Raw genomic sequence first — 15,165 nt, forward strand, 5'->3', positions numbered from 1 at the left:
AGTGCCTCGACCTGGTGCATGTACTGGTGCAAGCATTCGCAAAGGAATCTACTTGCGGTTTCCATATTTTGCACTTTGATGTAGTCATATCGCTATCGCATTGTCCTTCTCTTTCCAGGTGCCTCTGCATTCGAAAGTAACGGAACTTAGCTGCTTCCATATTTTTCTAACCTAACTAAGGACCAAGCGCAGGCAAGGACAAGGACACGAAGACTAAGACCGAAAAACAGGACTCGTGCCTGTGTTCTGTCCTTTTAAAAGAACGAAACAAACAAACGACACGTTCTAGCCAGAAGACGGCACGAGCGCTGTCTCGCTTGCACTGGATCTTTAGTTCGTGATAAGCCAAGCAGCCTGCTCCAAGATTACGTTGCCCTCCGATACGCTCGACTCAGAAAAACGATGTTTCGCCCTTATTACGTTTCTGTGGCAGTTGTATTGCTTCAAATGATTGTTTGGACCATCTTGCAGCGAAGTGCTTGAATAACATGAATATAGATAGCATTCAAGACTGTTCTAGCAGCCTTTAAAAAAGGAAAGATAGGGTTGTTCTTTTTGTGTAATTCATGCGTGATCGCGTGCATCCGGATATATATATATATATATATATATATATATATATATATATATATATATATATATATATATATATATATATATGGATTTCGATCTGACTAATATGCTTTTTTTCTACTATTTACTCCTGCAAGGGCACTAAATATTACATCCTCTCATTTTGGTCATTCGCACAAAAGCATTCACGAAAGGCTTTCTCACCCGCCGTGGTTGCTCAGTGGCTATGGTGTTGGGCTGCTGAGCACGAGGTCGCGGGATCGAATCCCGGCCACGGCGGCCGCATTTCGATGGGGGCGAAATGCGAAAACACCCGTGTGCTTAGATTTAGGTGCACGTTAAAGAACCCCAGGTGGCCAAAATTTCCGGAGTCCTCCACTACGGCGTGCCTCATAATCAGAAAGTGGTTTTGGCACGTAAAACCCCAAATATTATTATATTAAAGGCTTTCTTAAAGAACTACAGGTGTGGCCACTTACCCACAATGCTCGAATATGATGGACTTTATGTCTATCGAATGCGGGCCTGCGGCTTGCATCTGAGACTGCAGCACACCGGCCGCATTTTGAACGTGCGTGACACTGTCCTATCGCTCGTGCTCGTTTAGCGCTGCGCCGCTATTGGTATCTCGGGTAACCCAAAAAACAATCAGCAGCAGAGAATGAAAGGTTCAGGAGAAAAATAACTGACGCGGCTGGCTTGCAAATTTGGCAGTGCGCGGGGAGGCAGATAAACGGTTGCGTTGTGTGGAGCCCATAAGTCCCGCGTTGTGGGCCACGCGTCGCGGCTGTACGTCAACACGAAGGGCGGCGCACGACGTAATCGCCTACTGTCACGCGCGTTTGCCGAGCTGTGAGTGCTGAACCAGCTGTCAGTCAGCAAGGTTGCCCGTCTCACCGCTGCTTGCCACTTCGTTGTCACGCCGGGTGTCAGCGTGAAAATTTGCTAAGTTCAGTCGGCGCGTGCAACAACTCTGCTCGACAAACGCGCTCGCGTGCAGTATACCGGCCACCATCAGCAAGGTCAACAAGGGAACAAATTCTCCTGCTAAGAAGCCTGCGCGTCCTGGTGGTGTCTGCTTGGACGAGCGTCAGCAAAACCTTTTCAGTGCTTGTATTCAACCTCATGCCGGTGCAGTCTGAGTTTTATTTACCGTCTCCATGTAATAATTATGGTATACATTGAAGCCTGGGTTTGAAGTGCTCCTTCTCAGTAATAAACACCTTGAAGGGTGTTTTCCCTTGAGTTTGTATTTATGACGCTTCTCTATAAAGCGCGCATGAAGAAGGCTCCCTTATTACGTTCTTTAGGATAGCTGTAGTACCTTACGCCTTGTGTCCTCCCAACCTCACTCTGAAAATGCGTCTCTTTGCACCTGTTTTATTTGTGCGCATTCAACAGCATGTTTCAACGAACCGTTTCAAAAATTCTTAAAGGTTGCCTGTGGCAGATAGCACAATTCTAGTTGATGAGGTGATCTACTCGAAGCTGCGGACACTACTTGCTCAAAAAAAAAAATGAAATGCCTAATGGTTCACCCGCTAGATTCTGTAAATTTCAATATGTGCCGTAAAGTAATTAGTTAAGTACTTCATTAGTGGATTTTTATTAATCAGTCGATTATGCATTTCATCTTTTCCCTTTTTTTTCGCAAGTAGTGTCCGCCGCTTTGAGTAGACCAGCTCATGAACAAAAATTGTGTTACCCTGCCACAGGCAACCTTTAAGAATTTTCGAAAGGCTTTGCTGAAACACCCTGTATATGCGTATTTATGTGCACAGAACGGTACCGAAAAGATGTGAAACGCCTGAAACACATGCGCCCTGGGGGCGCTGTTTCGTCCCACCTCCTTCATGGCTGCATTTTTGTGTCTTTTTTATAGATGCACCCTTTACATCTTATTTTAAGCGCGTCATTAAGCACGGCAGTTATTCGCTGATTAGCCATTTCCTTGGTTCGATCTGTGCAAAACTCCATCTTCTTATTTAAGTTCTATCCCAGCGACGCCATCGCGGTCGTGGTTTTCAGTGACTTTCTTCCGCAGTTAAAACCATCGGCTACTGGCTCCTTCCTCGGCATCCAGTTGTTGAAATCTTGCCTTGCCACCTCGATCGGCCAGCATTGCTCCCTCTTGCCACCAAAGTAAACAGTTATTGGCTTCTTGCCAGCGTAAAGTTCTGCATTATCTTCGCATCACGTCACCAGAGGAATGTGTAGTAACATTTGTGTTATGCCTAATGCATACTAGATGTTGTATCGACGCCTGTCACTAAATATTTAAGAGAAAAAAAATTATATTCAAATCAAATTGCTCGCTAATATGCAGTGCACGGCCAGTATGTATACACATTGAGCGAAATGGAAGGGTGCGAAACGCCATAGCATTTCAATGCCATTTTGAGAGCAGTGCATTGTCTCAAGACTTGTGCTAGTCTCGGTATGTCATTTTATGTATGCTAAATAGCATGCCTTAAGCAGTTAAAGGATTATTTCTTCAATATTATTTGTGTTCAAGGAGGATTTATTGGCTTCAATAACGCAATTTTAACTTGCACCTGTGCCTGAGAGATATAAATCTAACAGGTAATTAACATTAGTTTGATAATTTATAGTATTGCCAATCATCACCCAAACTTTGATATACACCGCTGCTGTGAATCTTAGCCCGCAGAAATTACCATTGTATCTTTAATCGCCTGCTTTTACTTTGGCATGTCTGCAGTGAAGCATACCGTATATTCCACATTTATTTAGTAATGTTGATATCATGCTGGTCTACCGCATTACTACTATTTCCGAAGATGTAGAGTTCTGGTTCTGGAAGACAATATTATAACGAGCTGCTGCCCTCCAAGGCAGCCCCTATTAAGGAGACGTTTAAAGGACACATAGGTAAGCTGACTAAGCTAATGGTTATAAGCAAGGAAAATTTCAACAAGTGAGCGTAATTTTTGTTTGTACAACATGTATCCGTCGTCACCGCATCGCGAGTTTGCTGACCTACAGCATTCACGTCTAAATGATAGGTTGTCCCATTCCAATGGAAGAATAACTTCGTGCTCATTCGGTTCAAATCGGCTGTCGTGTCAAGGCGCATCAAAATCGTCTGAGCTTTCCCCAAAGATTGTCAGCAAAATTACCGTGTGTATCGTAAGCGACCACCTCTGGTTGAGTATGCACCTTGGCCGATTGCTCTCGCGACGTGCGTCCGGCCAGTCTAGCGGACAGCGCGTACATCAAACTGTAAACTTAGTTACATTCATTTTGTAATACAGATGTCATAAGCCGTCACAGCAGAGGGCTAGGAATGCGTTGTTGCCATTCTTAAAGACAATCAACCTGCATAATCGACTTCAGCACCGAGTACAGTGTTAACTGTTAGCCATATGGATAATAGGTAATAGTCTTTTCTTCTTCTTCTCTTTCTAAAACACACTCTCTCTATCTCTCTCTATCTCTTTCTCTCTCCCCCCCCCCCACCAGTTTAAGGTAGCAAACCAGATTTTCTGTTCTGGTTAACCTTCGTGCCTTTCTCATTTCGTCTCTCTCAGTAGTTACATTCATTAGCGGTTGATAGAAACATGATAGGGTCATTTCTGGGCACCGTTAGTGGTGAACGATATCACCTTCTAACGGCCTGTCGTGTACGGCCTCTTTCAGATCAATGAATCAACAAGTCAGATGGAGAGTTTACTTGGAATAAAACTGTGGAGGGGTCGGCCCGATGCGTTAAGCTATGACCTGAGTGGAGTGAAGGAAAAAGGAAACGAGAGGAGGGAGAATACTGATGATGAGAGCTGAGCAGCATAAGAGGGTGCAAGTTATGTATCCACAGTATTTGGGGTCTTCCCTATGAAGTCACGCGTTCAGTTCACTCGTCAAGAACACAAAGGCACAGCCGTGTTCAAAGTCAGGGGAGAATATCGCCAGTCTGGCAGAGGTCCTAAAATAACGCATTCTTATAGTTACCGATGGTCATTCATGTCACAGGAAGCACACCATTCTCGCCTGGCATATTGAGCCGCACTGCAATAGCTGTGACGCGAAAGACCTTCTGTTATACGCGTTCACACAACTGAATAGTACAGTTTTCTGTTCTCTCCTTTCGTTTGCGTGCACTGGCATTTTAGCATGAGAATGGACGCTTGCTAAACGAAAGCTTGCAAGTTCTTCTCTCAGATCGGCGTTTTAGTATCATCTCGTCGGACCCCTGTTTGGTAGGCCTAATAGTCACTTTGCTGCTGCTGTGCTCCGGGCAACTGATAACGTTCTGTTCTTTTGTGGCCTTGAACGATTTACTAAGAGACAGGAAACTTTCAGAGTAAGCAGTGGAGTACAAATGCTTCATTCATCTCGAGGTTCTTTAATTCCATGGTAAGCACACGTGGGTCATTGCGAATAGACGCTCAAAGTAGGCAAGTAATGTTTCGAATGCCGTGACATCGCTATATCGTTATCCAACGTGTGGCCTCTTGTAGTACGTGCACTTTCTAACTTTGTCAAAAGATATTGAAGTCGCCATTAGCTCATCCTGAAAAAAAGTTCAGCTGTGTTAGCATGGCCAGAGATTTAATTAAGAAAAGCGAACTGTGTAGACATGCCGTTCCGTTCTTGCTATAGGTTAGTTTATTATGGCGTCGGTTATATTTGTAAAACAACGCTGATTTCATGTAGGATAACACGGATCTCCGACGGTGCGCCTCGACATTTGCGACCAGCATGCGTACAAATTTGAGTGAGCGGATAGATAAGTGGGTGGGCGCGGCGTTTCCCGTGGGCGGCGTGCGTAACGATGCGGCGCGCGCGCTTATCTTCGAGGAGAACCAGGTATAGGGTGCGCCACTACGCAACGGAAAAGCGTCACCCCGATCGAGAACTCTTATCGGGCAGTTGCGCGGGTATATAGACACACAATTAACGCGTACTTTACCAGGTGTGGGCCAAGTCCGCTAAGAGCCTTCCTCGGTCCGCTGCGCGGTCTCCTTCTCGCACCTTTCTCCCCTCAGCCTGCGCCTCCGGCAGGCGGGCTCCCGGCCGCGCTCGGACGCCTCTGGCTGTGGCTCGCCTCTCTACGGCGCTCGCCACAATACATCCGGGGCGACGTGCGCTGCATGCAGATGCGCGCGCGTTCCGAGGAGCGATCTGCAGGCCTTGCTGATGAGCTCTAATCTCGCTCACGAAAGCAATGCCCCCGATCAAGATGTGCGCGGCGCACTTTCTTCCTGCCGCGAAACCCCCCCACTCCCCTCCATTCCCTCGTACTTCGCGCTAGTGACGTATACTCGAGCAGACGAAAAGCGTTAACAAACATCTACCTGCGTGTCTTTCCTTAATGGAGTTTAACAGCTTGGCAGGCGCTTATATGCAAGGGTTGGCGTGAACCTTTCATTTGCCTCGTGGGCGCATCGTATGGCATTTCCGTTTTACAGTGTGGCGTCGGACGGTGTGCTGCATAAATGAGGAATGGCGAATATCGAAGCCTGTGTGACTTCTTTCTCCTATGTCACCGTCTTTTCCTCAATTCGTTTCTTTAAGATTCCCCTTTCGTTTTTATCGTTTCATTTGATGCATAAATAATGAATAGGTTGAACTATACGTATACAAAATTAACCGACGGAGCCCGTCGTTCACGGGATCGACTCGGCGCAGTGTGCATAGACAATCCTAGCTGTAAGACATGACTTCGTTTAAGCTTTGAGTTGAATTACGTGTACAAGAATATGCAAGATCTTACGCTGTGTTCACTTCCTAACCGCTTGCATTCATGCAGCATTCCCAATTTTAGTGTCGCATATTTTCATTGTCCTATGCTGTCGTTTAGTATATGTGGCAGAGTGTTTAAACTTTCGCAATAAAATTTACTGCTTTGAGGCGGGATGATGCTGACTGGAGGATCGTCAGATCTTCTTAAAATTGGGTTTTTTTACCCCTTTCGAAGGTAAATCTTACTTTTTTCTCGATGGGTGTTGCAGGTGTCAGCGCAAGCTCTGATTTTTTTTTTTTTTTTTTTTTGCGGGCGAGGATGCAAGTTAACTCGTGCTTCTGCGCACATTTCCTCAAGCTGTCCTGTGTTCATTTTGTACTCAGGACAGTTTGACAAAACGAAGAACAATTTGAGAACGAATGTTCTTAACGCAGCGAAGCTGTTTGGGGTGGGGCTGGATGTTTTGGGGATGTTAGAGCGTCATCTGTTTCACCGACAGAATAAAAACAAAATCTATTTCCTACGCTGAAGATTGGGTACGATGCACGTAGGTTTTCATTCTAAATTGTTATTCTTGCATGATTGAGGTTGCCTCCATTTTTCGTCTTGTTTAGCGTCATTTTATGCTTGGCGTGTAGTGTTTTATCGCCATGTGCTTTCATGGCTTTGGAAGGGATTGACGCTGGCCTTACATGTGTGCCGCGGTCCACTAGTGCGGAAGGAATTCGCCGGGTTATCACATGTAAGTTGGTGTATCTTTTCATATTCTTTGTCCTGTGTGCATCGCTCTATTTTGACATTTTCATGATAATAATAATATTTGGGGTTGTACGTGCCAAAACCACTTTCTGATTATGAGGCACGCCGTAGTGGAGGACTCCGGAAATTTTGACCACCTGGGGTTCTTTAACGTGCACCTAAATCTAAACACACGGGTGTTTTCGCATTTCGCCCCCATCGAAATGCGGCCGCCGTGGCCGGGATTCGATCCCGCGACCTCGTGCTCAGCAGCCCAACACCATAGCCACTGAGCAACCATGGCGGGTGCATTTTCATGATGTACCAACTGGCGAAAACATCTACCCTTTGGAATTCACTTGCGCCTAGCGGATATATTTATTAAATTTTCAAAGCATTAAGAAAATAAGCACATCAAACAATGTGTGCAACAATAACGGACAAGCATGACTTATGTTTTATCTGACTTACAGCGAGCGGGCATGGCAGCAATATCGAATACGAGGTTACCATTGTCGAAGGGATTTTTGCAACAGAAGCGTCACTATAGGGCAGATGTGGCTGTTGGATGCATGTCGCTTAGTGCCATACATCCAAATGTTGCGAAATTAGGAATTGAAATATGAGTATTTGGCTGTTCATGTGCCAAATTATGCAGATCCAGTGCCAGTTGTGCGTTTCTTCAGGAGCGAATGATCACTGCCGAGCAAGAACCAACGAGCTGAGCGGTTGTACAAAATTAAATCCACACGTTGTTTGACTGAAAAGTGCATCTGCCACTCAAACCGTAATTTCTGCAATGCCACTGCTTGAACCAGTCTCAACGCGCAATCTGCAGTTAAAGATCAAGGAAACATTGAAATCTGCGAGACATCGGCACACGTACTATAGGTCAGATGTTTTATGTTTCTAGCCCTTGTGTCTTGTGTCCTCCGTGTTATCATGTTTCCGATAAGACGTGAAACGGTTAACTACGATGAAAACCAGCGAAAGAAACGCTTACACAAGAGACAAGGAGTACGCAGAACGAATGCTGTTAATAGTCCTTGTTTATCACTGGTTTTCGTGGCATTTTACCATGTAGTAATAGCTCTCCCAGCGCGTAGCCTTGTTGGCGTGAAACAGGTATCATGGGATTCTGCCTGAACGTATACGTTTTGGGAAAAGGTTATTTTTTTTAAACTCCTCCTTTGTGCGAAATTGATTCTAAATAGTTCGGTCAAATAATTTCATAAACTATGACGACGATGTATTACGTTTTTCTTCGTTATATCGATTACGGTAGTGTAAGTTTGGGAACTCTGTCTATTTTCAGTTATTAAACTATACACCTCGCTCTCACCATACATTCTGGACAATAAATGTAATTTATATTACACTCCCGTCTTCCCGCGCACCTAAATCTAAGTAGACGGGTGTTTTCGCCCCCATCGGCATGCAGCCGCCGTGGCCGGGATTCGATCCCGTGACCTTGTGCTCACCAGCCCAGCACCATATCCACTGAGCAACCACGCCAGGTAGACGCAAATCAGCTAGGGACATGTGCCAGAGTCTATGGCAGGGTAGCATCCAAATCCTATGGGACTCGTGCACCATGAACACTTTCGCTTGAGACCATGCACGATCACACGCGAATGTTTGCCTCCCACCGGTTGATACGCTACTGAATAAAATAGCAAGTATAAATAGCATGTTGATAATAATAAAAAATGCGTTTAAAGCCTACCTTCGAGTACACCGCAGCCAAACATATCTTTCCGTTCCACCTTTTCACCACTTCTTATTTTTCGTAATTATTTCACGCGTGCAAGCTTTCAACGTGAAGCTACCGTGAGCCTTATAATACTGGAGTTTTCACGAAGTGCGAGTGCGTCCCGATTGCTATTTCGCGTCTATAATTCCACATCCGTGACAAGTGGTCAAACGTGGGTCGCTTGCACATTAACCCACAGCATTTGTTACCAGCTTTCTCTTTTTTTTAATGGGGGAAAGCACGGCCGTTTAGTTTGGCTGCAACAGCAATAATAGATCGTCAGCGGCACACACACACACAAAAAAAAAATAACACTAAAAGGCGACGCTTGTAAGAAGCGAGTGAGTGCGAAGCGCGAACTTCATACGAACACATTAGAAGCACAGCGCATTAACTGCGCGCATATACCGGTACATTGTTGCAGGAAGAGCGATAAACTTCATAATAATAGTGGTTATCCGAACTTCAACCATTCGTCAGAGCAGAATTCTAACTTTTTTGCCACCGAGAGGTTTACAGGCGCGGCATTGAGATTGGCGCACGTGTGCACAAAAACGAAACCTTCATGTGCTTTCAGATGATTGCCTGTAAATTATTATTCTTCCGGTCTGTTAGTGAAGAGCCGTTATTAAGGCATAACCACATATATTCAATTGGAAATATATATGTATATAGCTGGACGAATATAAGCTTTTTTCGAATATGAATTGCATACGAATAGTGAGTATGCAATATCGTATTATCCAACGGAGACACACATATATATACACAGCAGGAATATTTATTTCGGAATACATTCAAACGCCTTGATAACGAAGTGCTTGGGACCATCAAATTCTTACGTTATACCGGTGACTTCATTCACGATAGAGCAGGTAAGCACGTTCAAAAAAAGAAAGAGAGAGAGAGATGATATTTAACACAAATTTAAGTGATATATTGTGAAGTAAGTTGCTAATTTTTTTCTGCAAACTGATAAAATGTGCGCCTGCAGCCAACCTTATTGCATCGAGGTTCAAGCAGGAGGTAGGTAAGCAAAGTAAAGCTGAGAGAGTGGGGGGGGGGGGGGGGGGCGGAGGATCGCCCCATGCCGCTATCGCCTCCCTTACAGTCAATATTTTTGGTTCATTTAAGCACGTTCCTCACAGTTCACTTTGTTAATATTCGTGTCCTTTCCGCACTTAGGAGTATTAAAGTATTAAGAGTATTAAATACGTCGTCGGTCGTCAGTTACGGTCACACCATCACGTCGTCATCAACTGCGACGCATTCGTCAGCTGTCGCGTCAGCTGATGCATTATAACAAACAGCGTGCGAGTTGACCGATCTCTGAATCATTGTATCAGGGCTACTTCTGACATCGGCACGCTCGTGCGTCCCTAGCGCTGCCGTGAGCGCTCGCGCAGAGCGCACCTCGCTCGTACATGTCCGCGCGGAGGGCAGCGGCGGCACCGGCACGCGGCCGTTCGTTGTAAAGTAACAAATCAGCCATCAGGGATCCCTGAATTCCTTTGTCGTGCAGACAAACTTGTTGCAGTGGTCTTCGTTGTAGACGCGTCCAGAATGCGAAGGAAAGTAGGAATTCGACCAGCACAAAATCAATTCTTCGTTATACAAGCCGTTTCGCTGTAAAGGCCGTTGTTACAGAGGCGTTCGACTGTAATTCGGTATTACGCCTGTACTGACTAATTGACAAGATCACTAATTGTCATTAAAAAAAAGCGGCAGGAATAGCCTCTCTAAATATTGAGAACCCGGTTGCAACCAGGCTTTCCAAGAATGAATGACTGCTGCATAACTTTGCAAAAATGTTAAATGAATGGCTGCCGCAAAACGATCACAAGTTATGGAACAAGAAATAAACAATATAAAGAACTGCTGAAGGACTTGTGTACTTAGACACATGAAAAAGGGCCTATTGCAAGGAAAAAAAGTTATAGATGCGGCGTAAAATACACAACAGCTACATGACTACAGTGTCAAAAATAATAAATGACACACTACAAGCAAAAAATCACAGGTTGTCACGTAGGCTTTCGCCGCAAAACCGAAAACAAAGTTTAATTGCCTTAGCCATTTTGTTTATGCATTGCTTCGAAACCATTTGTCGTTGTTTCACTTCTGATTATTTGCGATACCTTGTTTAGCATACTGAAAGCATTAGCTCGAATTTAGCAGTCGGTTGTTGCGAAATACTTGGTTTGTTTCGAATATTCAAAAATAACGAATATCTTCTTTTGCAGTATTAATATGAAAAGTTAGTTTGTAATATACAATTCTTATTTGAGTATTCATCCATCTTTCATGTACTGCTTCTTGGGATCCTCCTTTTGCTCCTTTCGCAAGGAGAGCAGCGTATATGCTGAAAAGCCGCGCAAGAAAAATGTAATACGGAGTTTCTACCCCGTGACGCAAATGCGCGTTTGTAAAAGAAAACGTTAGGCACGATCAAAAAGGCACCAGACTGCAGTAATTCCTCCGCACACAAACTCAAGTACTGCGGCAGCAAGAGCTCTTCGCAACGGATATATCGCCGTCATCTCAAGAACGACATCTTTGCGATGCGCGCGCGACGTCGTCTTCGCCCACTAACAGTATTGCACGCTGCGGCCTTCGAAATGCACGCCCAGACGGAACCACTCGAAGAGCCTCCATGGTGAGCAATACTCCCGCGCAATTACCAAGCCTCAGTGATGCGCGCTGGCTCGAGTGTCCGGCGGCCGACACGAATAGTCCCAGGAGCAGACGTTCGATGTATACCGGGCCGTGATGGGCGAAACCTTGTTTTTATTCGCGATACGCTGAGGCTGAAATTTGAAGCTGACGAGATGGCTTGACGACCGATGGCGTATACAATTCGAAGGACGGAGGTACGAACTCGACTCATGGACACAACAAACTCCGTTTCCAGCTTTTAATAGTGTAAAGACGAATGATCATCGGGCCAAGGCACACACATCTCTGTAGTACGCACAACAAAGTTTAGTTGGACATTTCGGCCGTGGCCGCGGCCTTTGTCGCATTAAACGTTATTGTTCGTGCTCGTATGTGTATGCCCTATAGCTGCACTTTGAATAGTCAATTACAGATTCCAGAGAAGAAAACCTGCATAATAGGGCTGAACGAGTGTTAGCTTTAAAGATGTAAAAGTGCAACGATGGGGGATTCTAAATTTTGCTTGTTGGTACATGGTACCGATGGCGAAACACAGTGCAGGGAACGCGCTGTTGTTTCTACATCAGTTCTTAATTTTTCTTTGGCACTGACAAAGGGCCTACAAGATCAATTTGTTCGAGTGTCCCGTCGCAACCATAGTCAGTGTAGGAAACATTGTGGCTTAGAACATCACTTCTAGAAGTTTACTTAAAAGACCTTATTACAAAGTAATCACGTGCTTAACTGCTATAGTCTTGTGGTAGTACATATATCAGTTATCGCACATTTTCGTCAGGGGAGGGAGAGGGGGGGGGGGGGGGCGTTCGTTTACCGCTATATCACAAGCCAAATAAGGATTCACGCCCTGAGCGGTGGGTTAAACTTGAGACGGAACTCTGTCGTAAGCTCTATGAACGTGTATGGGCCCCATACAATTGCTCAGGATGGTCGGTTGCATCTCGGCTTTCTCAAAAATCGCGAAAAGTTGAATCCCGTGCTGAAAAAAGAAATGCCGTTGCTGAAGCCTAATTTTACTTTAGTCCGATGAGGACGGCCGTACTTGTTTCAGAAAGTCCACCGAAGTATACTCATAAAATAGTTTTCATGCCTCGGAGCTTTGCCATTTCTCAAGAACGTCCATCCCTCTCTCTGACTTTGTTTGTTGGCTTTCTCTTTTTTTGTTACAGGTTTTAAGCCTCGCAAACATTTTCGCATACAATCGCCACCGTTATGGGAAGTTAGAGCGAATCATCATGATTCAGACGTTTTGTTCATATATACGCGACCGAGATTCCTGTCAGTGTCGCATGCAAAGATCTCGCACAGTTCTCTTGCTTCGCCCGGCTTGCTTCTTGCCTATATAGCATGTGCCGATTTAAATCTTGGTTCACTGCGCGAGTTGCAGCTTCTTTTATTTTCGATAGCTTTAGCCCTGCATATTCGTTTTCGAGACCGTAACAGGTATACCATGTGTACTGATTCGCATACAGCATTAGCAACTTCTTTCGTGTGCTTCGCGAAACCATGCCCATGCGATTAAAATGCGTTTTATTTTTTTTTTGTTATCTGGAGAAATAGGAGCCTGTGGGAGAGATGCACAGGCATTCTTCACCCGTAGTTACGTATCGTTCAGGGGTGTAAAAGCACGGGTGATTCTAGAATAAACCACGCGTCTATACTTGGGTTACCTTCCACATTGCCGTCTGCACTCTGTTTCAACTGATATGAACAGGTTCGAGGGCTCCTCATGACACCGGTTTCGCCTGAAAAGTACGCATTCTTTTCTGCATGCGTGGTGAAACTATTCATAATTTTGTGCATGGGGATTTAAATTGAGTATAGAGTTTTCAAATATTCTTTGCGATGAAGCAAAAAGGAACACGAAATGCTGTGATACATTGCCAGACTTTCAATATTGTAGATCGGGGTTCTTCAATGCAAATACGAAACGTTAGTCCTGCTTGTATTTGATGGAAGTTTTCTTTTTTCCTGCCAATTCGTCTTTCTTAACAATCACAGAAACATTCTGCTTAACGTTTTGTCATTTTTAAAGACACATGTTCAAATTGTATAAAAGAAAATTTGCAGCATTGGAGGTTATTGTGCGCGCCTTAACAGTGCAAATGTCCGTGATAACAGGCGTGCATATTTAGCTCGACCCTCTGCAAGAGCTGGCAAACTAGCTTCCGTCGCGTCGGGTTGTTGTAGAATGAGCAGGTGTGTTAGAATTTGCAAACAGTGTGCAAGGAGTAAGGCAGTGCACCATTCCCTTCATTCAGTTCAGCAAGACGCTGCTTGACTAGCCGTTCAATGCTCTGCATTCATCTTGCCTCGCGCCTGTCTTCATAAATGTTCCTTCATGAAGGGACGTTCGGAAATGAACTGCACTGCTAAGCGTGGTTCGGCTAGCCCTGGGCTACCTCGAGCGACTTGCACACTGTAGCATTCAAACTGTACCGGAAACATATAGCGTACACGCCCTTAAGACTCAGATAGCGCAAATCCATAGACGCAAGTCCGTTAACAGTTTTGGGGAAAAGGCGGGAAAACAGGGTTCCCAAAGAGGCACGAAATCGCTGTATCGACCTACTAAGAGGAAAACAAGTGTTGTGACAGGAAGTCAGACTTCACGACAAGCGCAGTTCTGTCTCGGTACCAGCTTCATTCGCAACATACGCACCGGGATAATTTCGCAGGGCACACTCATTCATTTTTACCGCGTCGGTTATCAACCTTCGACGTGCCGGCGCGAGCATTGCTGGGGAGAGCAATCGTGTTGAAAACCGGTCTTGCGACACGTCGGTTGTGGTCAAGAGGCGCGGCGTGGAGAGATTGCGATCACCGGCGACACGTGTTTGGAATGGCCGAGCACCGGCGGCGTGCGCCGCGCGCAGCGCAGAGAAGCACTGCGCGCGAGTGATTCTCCGTCTGCGGCACTCGCGCAACGCGGCCGGGGGCGCTGCGCCGACGGTAGGACGCGGCCTGGACGCTGTCACTCACCTGTGACGATGCGGGGTAGGAGTATCCGAATTGGCCGTAGGACATCTACGTGCCGGCCGTTATCTAGAAGCTGCCGGGAGCCCCAACTTGGGCTCGTCAGTCTCGCTTGCTGCGCGGTCGGCGGCCGAGTTCTCGCGGCAACACCTGGCGCATGGACCGGCCAGCCAGAGGCGCGAGGCGGGCAGAAAGAGCGGCCTAAGAGCAGCAATATAAAAAGAAGGCCCGGTCACTGAGGCTCTTGACGAGCAGCAGATGCACTCGGAGCTGAGTCGGGACACCGACGCGACATGTGGATAAAACTCTGGCCGCCAACTAAACCGGGAACCAAGTTGCCGTGTCGCGCGGTGTTGTTCTTCCGAGAGGGGGGTAGCGAGGGGGGAAAGCAGGAGGCGGGGCGTCGCCTCGAGCGCTCCTTGATTGACGCCGCACGAGGCAAAGCCACGCCTCGGGCGCGCTTGACTGACGGCCGGCAAACCGCAGACTCCGCCTGCGCCTGTCGCCTGAGACCGCCCACGCAGCAGCGCCGGCGCGGCCGTGTTTGTGCGTTCGGCGGGCTCTGCGGCGGCAACGCGAGGTCTCGGCGCTTGTGCCATGGGCGCAGGAGGGAAGAGAGTCTCGCGCGAACGGCGTGTTGGGAGAGGGAACAAGAAAATGAAAAGTTGGGATTTGCGGTTCTTTGCTGAGCCTTGCGCTGCCGCCCGCCTGGCGTACAATGCGTACAAGGTGTCAAGGGCATGGCTGA

At 46.3% G+C, this 15,165-nt stretch overlaps 1 protein-coding gene across 1 annotated transcript in view; it reads right to left on the bottom strand.

The window, feature by feature from the left end:
* The window catches only part of LOC142560626 (uncharacterized), a 133,344-nt gene extending 118,627 nt beyond the window's left edge, over positions 1–14,717 (bottom strand). The window contains exon 1 of the mRNA XM_075672851.1: positions 14,424–14,717. Coding sequence (XP_075528966.1) covers positions 14,424–14,468 — 45 coding nt within the window. The 5' untranslated portion in view covers positions 14,469–14,717. The remainder of the gene's footprint in view (positions 1–14,423) is intronic.
* Positions 14,718–15,165: the final 448 nt, after the last annotated feature.

The sequence above is a fragment of the Dermacentor variabilis genome, chromosome 1 (genome assembly GCF_050947875.1).
Source record: "Dermacentor variabilis isolate Ectoservices chromosome 1, ASM5094787v1, whole genome shotgun sequence".
In the NCBI taxonomy this organism is placed as follows: domain Eukaryota; kingdom Metazoa; phylum Arthropoda; class Arachnida; order Ixodida; family Ixodidae; genus Dermacentor; species Dermacentor variabilis.